The 12,402-nt window shown below is 37.7% G+C and overlaps 1 protein-coding gene across 1 annotated transcript in view; it reads right to left on the bottom strand.

Moving 5' to 3' along the window:
• Window positions 1-989: 989 nt before the first annotated feature.
• Window positions 990-12,402, bottom strand: part of LOC104490485 (orexin receptor type 2-like) — an 18,159-nt gene continuing 6,746 nt past the window's right edge. The window contains exons 3-7 of the mRNA XM_010132777.1: window positions 9,958-10,073; window positions 5,754-5,974; window positions 4,317-4,438; window positions 3,024-3,224; window positions 990-1,463 (exon numbers count right to left, since the gene is read on the bottom strand). Coding sequence (XP_010131079.1) covers window positions 1,270-1,463; window positions 3,024-3,224; window positions 4,317-4,438; window positions 5,754-5,974; window positions 9,958-10,073 — 854 coding nt within the window. The 3' untranslated portion in view covers window positions 990-1,269. The remainder of the gene's footprint in view (window positions 1,464-3,023; window positions 3,225-4,316; window positions 4,439-5,753; window positions 5,975-9,957; window positions 10,074-12,402) is intronic.

The following is a 12,402-nucleotide window of genomic DNA, read 5'->3' as shown; positions in this document are numbered from 1 at the left end:
ATTCTGTAATTCTATGAATGCCTTTTCATGTAAAATACTTTTTACTTAAAAACAAGGTCCTCCCTGCCATCTTACCCTTCCTTTTGAAAAATCCTATCCAAAATGCAAGAATAGTGCCGCAGGGAGAGTGTAGTTCTGGTACTCACAGGTTAGGTTCTTTCTAATCAATAGGCCATGTTCCTCTAGAAGACTAGGTCTCCAGTGATGCACCATCTTCATGCTTTAAGAAGCATAATTACAACGCATGGTAAGGAGCCCCAGGCTAGGGAGCTTTTCTTAAATAGAAAACTCATGAGTACTTGAGTACTGGTCCCATGAGACATCACCTCTATAATTTCCAGAGAGAAACATTTTATTTTAATTGTTGAAAAGACAACATATTCTTGGTATATAAGTCTGTTAATTGTTTGTATCATTCATTAATATTAATGATATTAATGGCAGCTGAGAGAAAAATCATGAAAGCAAGCAAGATAACCAATGTTTCCTATTTTAAATATCCTCAGAGATCTTCTGGAACAACACTTGCAGACATTATGGACTAAAATGAACTACCAAAGTTAAAATGTCCTGTCCTTCAGGGGTGCTGACACTTGTTATTCCTATTGGCCTGAGTAGGAATTTTGAGTTTATAGCACCGTTGAGCATCACATAAGTTTTATTTAAGTAGTTACTTTTTAGGCACTCAAGTCTGAAGAAAAAAAATCGGCTATTTAGTGTAATCTTATGAAAACCTGTGTGACTTGCAGCACTTTGGATTCGCATCTCAGAAGCATGTCTATGCTTAGAAAAGTAGCCTGGAATCTCCTCAAATAAATCTGAAGTGAAAGTTCCATCAGGAACGTAGAATCTACTACAATTCTGAATTGGCAGAAAAAGAAGTGCAAAGTAATTCCAGAATATCACTAGTGCATAAGTAAGCATTCCTTGAAAATAAGTCACTCATTTATAGAAACAGGGTATAAACAAATGATGTTTGAGACTTCTTTCAAATACTTAGAGTTCTTTATATGATAACATTTTAGAACATTCCACAGCATCTAAAATATATAAAAATAAATATCTACAGTATTTACAAAGTATGATACAACTCAATCTTTAAAAAGGCTTGTAAAGACATGTTCTTTAGCTCATACTGAGGTAAGAAGGTTTCTGTAAGACTGAGAAGAAATAGGAGAGGCAGTCGTTTTGGAGGAATCCCTTTGACTAGTTACTGTAGTCTGTAATACGGTGCCATTCTCTGGTGGTCTTACATGTATTGAGCCAAAGTCATCCTTGCTGTAACTCTGTTGAGGTAAGTTTACTTATGCTAGGGACAAATTTGTCCCACTCTGCATTCTCTGTATTGCCAGTGTCTTCTGAAGAAACTCTCACAGCTTCATCTAAATCTGAAGTCATGTTCATTCCTGGTATGTGGAGAAGCAGTTCCACTGATTTCAGTGGGCTGACTGCAGCTGGGATACCTGTAATGGAAAATAAAGATTTTAGATTATTTTACTGTTTGTATTAGGTAGCTGACTGTTGTGATTGTCACTCTCTGAACTCTGTGCAGGGGATGATCTATTAACAAAATGATCTGCCAAGAAATGTTCCAAATTGCACCTGCAAATTTTACATGAAGACTTCTTGACTGAAGTCTAAGGGGATTTCTGATACATAAACCTTGATTTTCTTACTTGTAAACATTTTTAATGTGTTCTACTACTTATTTAATATGCATTTAAAAAAAAAAATGCATGTGGTTCCTTATCCAGACGTCTCCGTGACCAGCAGGGCACTACAGCTTCACGTGTATGAGTCAGTCACGGAATAGTCTGGGTTGGAAGAGATCTTTAAAGACCATCTAGTCTAACCCCTATGCCACGAGCACAGGACAGGCAGCAAGAAGAGAATGATGACAATTAATAAATACAGAGTAAAATACAACCTACAGCCACACCGTCATCTGGGTTTCATGGCTGTAACCTTGCTTTTGCCATTCATATCGGAATGGCAACATACTGGAGAAGAGCAAGCTGAATTCAGGGGAAAAGAAGTCCTTCTGTAGTAAGCGAAAAGAACAGAATTCCTCATAGGTAGATTTTTAAATTCTTTTTACATATATATTGTAGGAACAGATTAGCTGTCCGTGGAGATACCAGTTTCTCTGTTATCAATATACAGCTTATTTATTCCTGTCCTAGCCTATAGTGTCTGAGACAACTTGTAGACAATGAGGTTCACATCCCTAGGAGAGGAGGGCTGAATCCCGTAATTGCAGTCCCTTGCAAAGTTCTGCTGGGATATAACATATAATATAATGAGAAATATAAATTATACATTTTTATATATAATAACAGGAAATATAAAATAATAAATTATATGGCATTTTCCATCTATTCACAAAGCTAGGAGTGGCTTCCCAGCTGTTCCTCAATACATGCAATAACCCACCCAACAGGAAAAAGAACAAAAATTGTGAGAGGAGAAGTTAATGTAAATTTCTTATTTGATCAGCCCAACTCACACCAGAATGCTTGTAAGCAGATCATTTGAAATAGTCAAGGACATTCAGGTAGTTCAATCTGTACACCCAATTTTGATTAAAATATTTGTTGTAAAATAAACAACACCTTCAGTGAATTAGTTCTGAATAGGATATGGCTGTTTACAAACACATTGCAACGCCAAGGAAAATGATTTTCATATATCCAGGTAGCTGTTCTTCATTTACTTAGGAGTCTAAATGAAGTAGGGATCCTAAGAAAATATTTCTATAAAATACGATTACCTTACCTCCTCCCCAATTGCAACTCAACTTTTGAAGTAAATCAGATGAAATTTTGTTTTATCAATACATACACAAAGTTGTAGCATATTCTATAAAATATTTCTTGTAAGTCATTTTTCTTTCCGTCAGTTCTTAATTGTAAACACCTGTCTCTCATTGCATTGTGCTCATTGTATGCACAATTAAATTCTACTTTCACAGCATCAAAATACACAGGGGCAAGTATACTACCAGTGGGTAACGGGTGCAGTACCATTTGCTGGAATTGTGTTTATGTTGGTTAATACAACGTGTTCTGAAAGTTTTGCAATGTTATCAAAATTGCTGATCTGGGTTGTCAAGGATTTCCGACTCTCTGTACTGGCACGACCTCTGGTGAGCCGTTCATCGTGGTGACTGCGAATGCCAAAGATGCAACAAGAAAATGCCGCTTTAAATTCTTCTCTAAATTTTCCTGTCAACCACAACAACAACAAAAAAAGACTCGTGAAGAAATTGTACTATAAAGCACATTTCACTAAACTCTATAGATTAGAAAAAAGAAGCTATCTAAAGCAAATTAACCCGAAACACCCCAATGTTCTTCTAATGCAGAAGCAAGAAATCACAAAGACAGAAAGATAGAAAAAACATGACCCTTGTAAGAACATATGTGAGGTGTAGTATGAATGAAGCCTAAATTATTCTTGGCTAGACAGAATGGACAAACTAACATGATTTATGAAATCATGTCAAGGATAGTCTGTTGATGAATAACATATCTAATAAAAACAATTGAGCAATCATAGGCTTAAGTGACTGAATCATTACTTGACATGTGAAATGAGAGGTTATGGCTAAATTGTACTTCATATTTAAAACATTTTAAAAGAAGATTCAAAGTGTTCAACAGCCCATTAGTCTGCTTTTGGGGCTCAAAATAAATTTTTCAGATCATCCTCACACTGCTCACCACAAAAAAACCCTACAGTGGGCAAACGTGAAGTGAGGATCAATAAACTTTTCCTCCCTGTATTTTTAGCTGTAATACCACCAGTTTAGGTTCTCATTCTGCTGTCCATAGCCAAATAAAACAAATAAAAACTAAGACAAATCTATACTAGTATGGAAACATCATCCTGGCTGGTTCTTCGTCCTTGAACGTAGTTGGCACAGACTGGTGATGCAAGTACATTCTCCAAAACCCAATACCTGCATATTAAATGCCAAATGGGGACAGCCCCTGACCTGTGCTACCTCCCACAGAGTATCTGAGCAGTGTTTAGGGGAATGGTAATTGTTTCAGACCAATGTCATGCCAGGGGCTTCTCTGATAAATTAATGGCATGGACAGTCAAATTCAAGCACTTGGACTCAGGCCCTGGCACTGTTTATCTTATTTCTAGGTAGATAGCCTGAATGTAACGGACTACTTCAGGCAACTTACTCCAAGAAGAGGATCTAGCTCCCACCGGAGGAGCTGGGCTGATGTCATTCATCTTACTTGCTATGGCTCATTACACTCAAACTACACATTAAACTTGAATTCTAGGTAACTGTAACTTACCACTGAGGAAGTTATAAATAATAGGATTGGCTGCACTGTTTGCATATACAAGCCAGTGTGAGAATGTGAACCAGGCGTATACTGTTTCTCTGTCATCAGCATGATTAAACATCCCAAAAACCCTAGAGAAAAAGAAAAGCAAACCTGAAAGATGGAAAAATTGGTAATCATATAAAAAGATGTGACAACTTCTATCCTAATGTTATCTCTGATGACCTATTTACAATATCACAGAGAAGATGATTCAACAATGCTTGCTTTCTTGAGAGAGTGGAGTCCTCACCCCATCCCTCAGCCTCCTATCTTGGTGGTTTAGCACAACAGAGACCATCAGCACTTTGCAATGGTGCAGATGCATGACTTTTCTGCTAAGTAGCCAAAGTCAGCTGGTGTCAAATAAGCCAAGAAACGATGGGAAAAGTTGACCAATAAACAGGGGGTCTGGATTTGAAAAGGCACCGAACTGTCCCTAAAACTGAGGTCACAGTAGCAGCTTCTCTCCTCCAGTGGAGTCTGCTTTGCCCAGATTCCTACATCTAACTTTTGCCATTTAAATGAAAATCTAACCACGGGCCTATTCAGCTATTGGTTCAGATTGTAGGTGGCCTGAATTGGCTTCTGGAAATACTTCTTTCCCTCCACATCGCCTATCGAGGGACTTGAGGATGAAAAGTACCTAAATTATCCCTCAGTAAAGTGCCAGAATTGAGTGGGATGCATTTAAGCCTTCTTATCCAACTTGAAACTATTCCTTAAAAATGAAAATGTCCATCAAGTGCCAATAACAGGCTGTTATTTTTTAGGATATTCAAATCTTCTTTTATTTGTCATTATTTATCACTATTGCGGAGGGCTCATGAGATATAACTATGCCAAGGCCTTAGCCTGTTAAGGACTCCACAAAAAACAAGAGTCTACACAATTAAGTCTCAAATAGGAGAAAAAAGGGTAAGAAAATAAAACATCACTTCATAGGTGAACTGAAGGGTTAGCCTAAGGTCTCAAAACTGTAAATGATGGGGCTTGGGTTTGAACTCAGCATTTCACAGTCCTCAGGGCCAAGCCACAACAGTACACTCCCCTGTTAACCTTCAGCTGCTGCTGCTGCTTTAGGTAAATGCAGTTCCATGGGCACATTTACAGCAAACAAGATGTAATCCCATGTAAATGTCAGGTTTTAATGAGGAGACAGGCTAGATCATTTTCATGAGGAAGAGCTTGCTAATAAGGGTTCCACAGGCTGGTCTTTAGTTTAAGTACTAAGGATAGCTTAGATATATTTTTTTTCCTGCAACTGTATGCTGATTTTCCATTTATTGTGAACTAAGTAAGTATATCCTTCAAAAGTATCTGCCAGAGTAACAGGAATCTCGTAACACAGGATTGGTTTTAGACAGAAAGCTTTACCAAGTGTGTACATTTTGGGATAACCTTTACCTTTTCAAGACATTGAGGATGCTAATTGGTAGATAGCAAAGTGCAAAAACCAGGAGGACAACCATTAGCATACGTGCTGTTTTCCTTCTTGCACGAATCTGTTTTATTTCAGCTGCTACAGCGCTAATCTTTGACTTTGTTGATTGTCCCAGCCCTCGGGGCTGTGCTGCCAACTGCAGAGGCTTCCATTTTTTCTGAACGACAGAAGAAGTGCCTGGGATCTAAGAAAGACAAAATAAAGGGCACTTTTTAAAACTAGCACTGTGGGTAGCTCTAACAAGAAAAACAGACACACACAATGTAAGCTTGCAGGGAGAAATGAGGGGGTTTATTAAATTAATTGATGTAGCTGCAAGAAGCAGAGTCAACATCAAAATAGTTTCCTTGCAGAGACAAGCCCTTAATTTAGCATTTATGTGCACCATCAAACCTGATTTAGAACTACTGGAATGTTTTGGCAAAGTTGTGTTGTAATGAACAGAAAATCAATGAAGCAGAACAGGGGATACGTTACTAATGTGTCTATGGACATAACGAAAAATAAAAAAGCCCTTGCACTTACTTCTACTGTGGTTCCCACTCACACAACTGAAATGAGAAATATGATCTTCATACCTGGACATGCCTGTCCTATTGCAAGGGATTTACCCTACCTAGCTGTGGGATGTAGTACTGCCATCTGCCTTTGCCATGCACTACTGAGATAATACACTGTCCAAGTTTCTGATTCTGGGTTACCAGGGATACTTTGATATTCTGTTGTTCTAACTTTGGAGCAGAAGCTTTCCCTTCCTTATCAGTCATAATGAGTTACCATATTGTAGCAAGAACTGGAGATGGAATCAAAGAAATTTAGCCAAATCTCTTCCTCCTCATGCCAAAGATCCACTTGAAGAAATCAGTGACCAGATTTCATGGTAGCTAGATGCAATTTAGATGAAGAGAAACATTATCTTGGCTCAAATTTGTGAACAGCTATTTCTACAGAAATGTTAGACATGACTGTGTACACAGTCTGTACCTGTGTGTGCGGGTAGAAGGGTCTTTTCTAGTATTTAAGCAGTCTTTCACAGCAAGAGGTGATCCAAGGTAGGACTGCATACAAGGTACAATCTCATTGCACTATATAATAAATTGCTAAATCTTCAGGAGTTTGTATTAAGAACCTTTCAAAAGAGCCCTATTTCCCTTAGTCTTTACCTGGCATACACCTAGCCTTTGCTACTGTTACCCCAATAGGCAATAATACTGCAAGAAACTTATATATCCACAGATGCAGAGCTGAACCAGTACCATCTAAGGAGCATAACACCTCAGAAGTGTGTGTGTGTGTACAGAAACATTAACAAATAGCATTTATGTAAACACACATACATGTATTACAAGTGATAGAATGAGAGGAAGTGGCCTCAACTTGCACCGGGGGCGGGGGGTTAGTCTGGATAATTAGGAAAAATTTCTTCACTGAAAGGGTTATCAAACACTGGAAGAGGCTGGCCAGGGAAACAGTGGAGTCTTCATCCCTGGAGGTATTTAAAAGACCTGAAGATGTGGTGCTGAGGGACATGGTTTAGTAGTGACCTGGCAGTGCTGGGTTAATGGTTGGACTTGATGATCTTAAAGTTCTCTTCCAAACAAAACGATTTGGTGATTCTATGATTATGTATTTATTTGTTTAGAAGTTACTTTTAATCTACTTAATGCACAAGAGAACATAGCCTTCTAAGTCACTAATTCCTTGCTAATAATTAAATAAATTACTCAAAAATTTCTTGTATTTGTGGCATGCATTTTTTGTCTTCAGGAAGATGAATCATTAGTTCGAAGATTGTAAAGCTCATAGTTAAAGGTCTGCTTGAAAGACAATTACAATCAGCAATTTTGAAAGCTACTGCACAAAGTACGGTAAGGGTAGTTTGTAAAGCTCTCTTAGCTTTAGTCATCTGAAAATTTGCATCCACAACACACTTCATTTTAAAAAATAACCCTTAGAAAAAGTGCAAGGCGTAGAAAGCATCTACTGTTTGCTGTGTTTTTTCTGTCACATACATGTGGAGGGCTTATTGTACCTTGCAATAGGATCACTATATTTAACTGAAGTTCTGGTAAACAACATAATTTCTTAATTGAAACTATTATCAAATAATACATTTAGAGCACTACATTCATTTGCTCTACATGACTGATTATGGCACACCTGTCACACTTAGAAAAATGCCTGATGTCTGCAGCCAAGTCACAGTTAATAATAGATGTGCAGTGGCTTTAATTTCACTTAGTGCAGCCTCTTATACATAGCACTATCATCTAAGCGAGGAAAAAGACATATGTAATTTTGCATCATTGGTAGTATTAAGCCTGTAGCAGCATTTTTTTTTTGCCACTGGAAAAAAGAGGATCATGCTAATCTTGTCAGCACGCAAGATGTGTAAGGAGAAGTAACACAGTGAAAACATAGGCCAGCTAATACATTTAGGGGGGGAAAAGACCCAACAAAACAGGTTGGTTTCCAGTCGTTCAACTCTGAATCTGAACCAGCATTTTCAAACTATGCACATATTAAGAAAAATTACTTTGTATTAACTTAATTAATGGTCATTTTGAGAGAATTGATAAAGAAAGTCCAGAAGAAAAGGTTAAGAAAGAATATGGTGATAAGGTCATTGGGAACAACAGGACAGATAACTATTCAGCCATGTAGAGCATCTCAGAGCTATGTTAGACTGAATTTAATTTCAAAATTAATCCAGCAAAGCCTTTGTTCTGGTGAAGCATCCCCTCAAATTGTAAAAGTTAAATTTTACCTTCAATTATCTTGTTATTTAACCTTATAAATATAAGAAATTAAAAACAGAAATAATAATTTAAACAGGAAAACAAACAGCAACTCTTGGTTAACTTAATCTGGTTAGAAGACAGAATAATTGCTATTATGATACATGGATGATAACAAAATACCTTAAAGAGAATTTGTTCTTTCCTGTAAGAGATATATTTTGTCAGTGTGTGACTTGATTTTCACATTTAACATGTATATTTATGTATATTTAGAAATCTGAAGTTTACTTGTGATTTCTTTGATGGATCAATTTAAACAGCATGAAAAATGCTCCTGATGTGGCACATATTTTGCCCTGGCCAAGTTTGAGGGCAGCCTCAAATTTGTATGGTATCAGCCACAATGGTGACAGAGAAGTGATTCATGTCTATATCTTCATGGAAATGTGAGACATTGTTAGAACCATATGAGAGGACAGGAGAGGGAGTATCTTCATCATGTCTTCAACAGGATGAATTTATCGTCCTTTTCTAAAAAAATGACAGGGCAGTGGGCGGCAGAGGACTACAGCTCTAGGTAAATCCCAGACAAAGCAGAAGACAGTAGGCAGAACCACAGACTGGTGCATGACAGATTACAGTTCACACCCAGAAAATGATTCTCAAGCTGACACCACTTTGAATTGTCAGAGGGCGAAAAACATTCCTGAAAAAAATTCACATCATTTTTGCCACTTCAATTCAAATGTTCTTTGTGTGCTTGCTTGCTTGGGATTTTTTGTTTAGTATTTCTGTTTTCTTTCCTGTATTGTTAATTTGAAGCTTGAAAAAACATGTTCACATTACAAATCATACCAATTATTTGTCAATAATTCACATCAAATGTTACTGATAACAGCCAGCTTCACATCAGACAATTCCTGTCTGATAGCTGGATTTTCTACTGTAACATTTGTTCAGATTGGACCTGCTTTGACCCTGAGACTTTGTAGAATGAATAATAAAAGAAGACTGTACAGACTAATAACAAAATGAGAAGGTCAGTCCTAACTTTTGACTGCTACAGGAGATTTTACCAGTATAAATAAGGTAACCTAAATTATATTGGTAAGCATTTCAGATACAGTGGAAGAAATCTTCCTTCTGCCTATAGCCAATCTTTCTGTTTTCTTTTTCTCTCTTTCTCTCCCTCTAAGCCCTTCACAGACATGGGCAAGAAAGGGTCTACATTCAGCCTGACTGCCTTCATTTTTTTATGCATCTCAGTGTCTATCCAAGGTGGCTGTAAAGCCACAGTGTCACTGAACTTCGTAAACGTGATGGATGTAAAAGTCCAAGTCTAAGTGACAACATGAAGCATATAGAGACGGTTTTACCTGGGAATCTGCATGTAGTCACAACAACAAGCAAATATTAAGTGACTTACCTGGCGACACCACAGCTTTCGAAATATTTGCAAATAGGCCAACACCATAAGACACAGGGGTGCCATGTATGTCACCAGAAAAAAGCATGTATGATACATTTTGGGGTAAACCTCAGCTGAAAAGAGAATTCAAACACAAAAAGTGCATTTAAATATACATACATTTCAAAATCACTTTAAGCCAAATTATTCATATAGATATGCATCCGTTTTTCAGACATAACAGGTTATAATGTAAGATGTATCCAATGATATTATGGTCAGGACTGATTTTTTTAATCACTTCTATATAAATTCTCATTCTATTATAAGCATGCTTTTATCTCAAGCATCTCATATCACATTATTGCTTTCAGATGATATTATTGCTTTAGGTAGAAGTCCTAAGAAGTTTTACTTTTTATTAAATCAATGAAAGATAGAAAATTTTATTATCTAACAATAGCTAACTAATTACCCAACCTACCGTATCTTTGACGTACTTAACAAGTTGTGCAACTGTCTTTAGTTTTAATTCTGCAAAGGCTACTACGTGTCCCTGAGTAGATTGCAGGCTCTCACCTATAAACAGAGAATGTAGGCTACAGTACACAGGATGCTGATGGGAGGAGACAGACATTTCTTACACCACTTTTTGGTGGCAGAATAAATGTGATTAAAAAAAGAATTAATTCAGTCATGACTTCTAAACTTAGGAAGTTTCCAGGATTATTTTTGACTCAGCTTCAACAATAACAAGTTTGCTACCATTGTGTTCTAGTTTCCTGTGCACCTCTTTTTAAAAGACAAATTATGAATGTTTATCTGCTTAGAGACAAACATGGTACAAGTATTGTGTTTTAAGAATGTTGTATCATAAGCCTCATTATTAGATTATAGCAGAATACGCAGTGAGTGCCTGGAAAACTTGCTTTCCTGTAACATCAAATGTAGTTTGGTATTAGCAAATGTTATTAATTACAACTTAACGCTTATAGATGACCTTGGAAAAGGAATGAATGTTATAGAGAGTGACAATACATAGCAGAAAAGAGAAACTGTGCACTCCATGAGCAGTTAGATTGCATGGTAATCCCAAGCACTGCATTTTGGTTAAAGAAGGAACGTTTATGTTAATTTCCAGACGTTGCAGGGTGATAAGATTGGCAACTAAAACTCTGTATTGATTGTAATTTTAATAGAAAAAAAAGAAAAAAAAAGACTTGCATGAGATTAAAACATTAGTGAGTCAAACTTAAGTTCTGCCTCTTAAAGTGACTGAGAATGTGGACCCTTTCAAACAAGAGGTTCTTTTGCATGCCAGAAGAATTCCTGAGCATTTGATTAGAGGAGGAAATACAAAGACCTGGTCCATGGCTCTCACAGCAGGGAAGAGTAGACCATCATATTAACTCCAGGCTCACCCTCAAAATCAGACTCGAGTAATATCACACTCAGTGTTGAGCCTGAAAGCTCCAGTTGGTTCACCAGTCAGAAAAACTTCAGGGGAACAGGGAAACAGAAACTTGCTATAGCAAAATCCAGCCCATGTTCATTGTTAGTAAAGGTAATAAGAGATGTTGCCTTTGACATTTGTCAGCTTTGATAGATCAAGGTTCAAAAAATTCATACGAGCAGCATTTGGCTCCTCACTTGCCTAAGACCCTGTAGCAAACCAGCTTACCAACCCTTAACTAACAGCTGCTGCTACTAGCTCTTGTCAATGTCCCTGAGAGAGGCAGGCCATTTAGGGCAGGTCTTTTATAATAGGTGATAACCTGGCTTTGTATATTGACTGATGATCTCAAACTTGTTCTTGCATTCCAGAAAATGCAGCCTCACAGCAGTCCTGTCAGATGGGGAAACACTGACATACATGCTTCACAGGTGGAGAGATTAAGGAGAAACTGGAATAATGTGACTTACTGGGATCATGGGAGGTCAGAGCTGAAAGTACATTCTTTTTGCTCAGAAGGAGGTGCCACCTGCCTCATCAATGCTCTGCAAGCAGCCAGGCCCCTTTCAGGTAGAAGGACGGTACCTATTTAAAAGGCCATCTGGAGTTTATGGCTTCCAATTTAGCATTCCAAGTGAAGTGAAACATTAACTGAGCCTAGCTATCTACAAAGAACTGACAGATCAGGTTGGAGGAAGATCCTAACACTTGCCTTTGAAGTTTAGCCACCTGGCAAGTGCCAGCTGCTAAACATCAAAGGAAACCTGTCCCTCCTCCACCCAGGGCAAAGCCCTTTGTGGAACTTTTCGCTAAGAAGTATGACTCTGTTTAGCTTCTCAAGCCAAAGAATAGCTTTAAAGCAGTTTGACAATCTCAGAAGCAAGAAGGAGGAAGGGCTGTTTTGGGATACCATCCATTTATCAAGTGAGTGAGTTCCAGGCTCCTTGAAAGAGAACATCAATCAGTCTATGGTTCTGGCGATATATCAGCTGCCTGACTGGACTGCTGAA

This window comes from Buceros rhinoceros, unplaced genomic scaffold (genome assembly GCF_000710305.1).
Source record: "Buceros rhinoceros silvestris isolate BGI_N320 unplaced genomic scaffold, ASM71030v1 scaffold4803, whole genome shotgun sequence".
Classification (NCBI taxonomy): domain Eukaryota; kingdom Metazoa; phylum Chordata; class Aves; order Bucerotiformes; family Bucerotidae; genus Buceros; species Buceros rhinoceros.
Note: the sequence above shows the minus strand (reverse complement) of the source record. Positions and strands in the feature narration are given on the sequence as shown.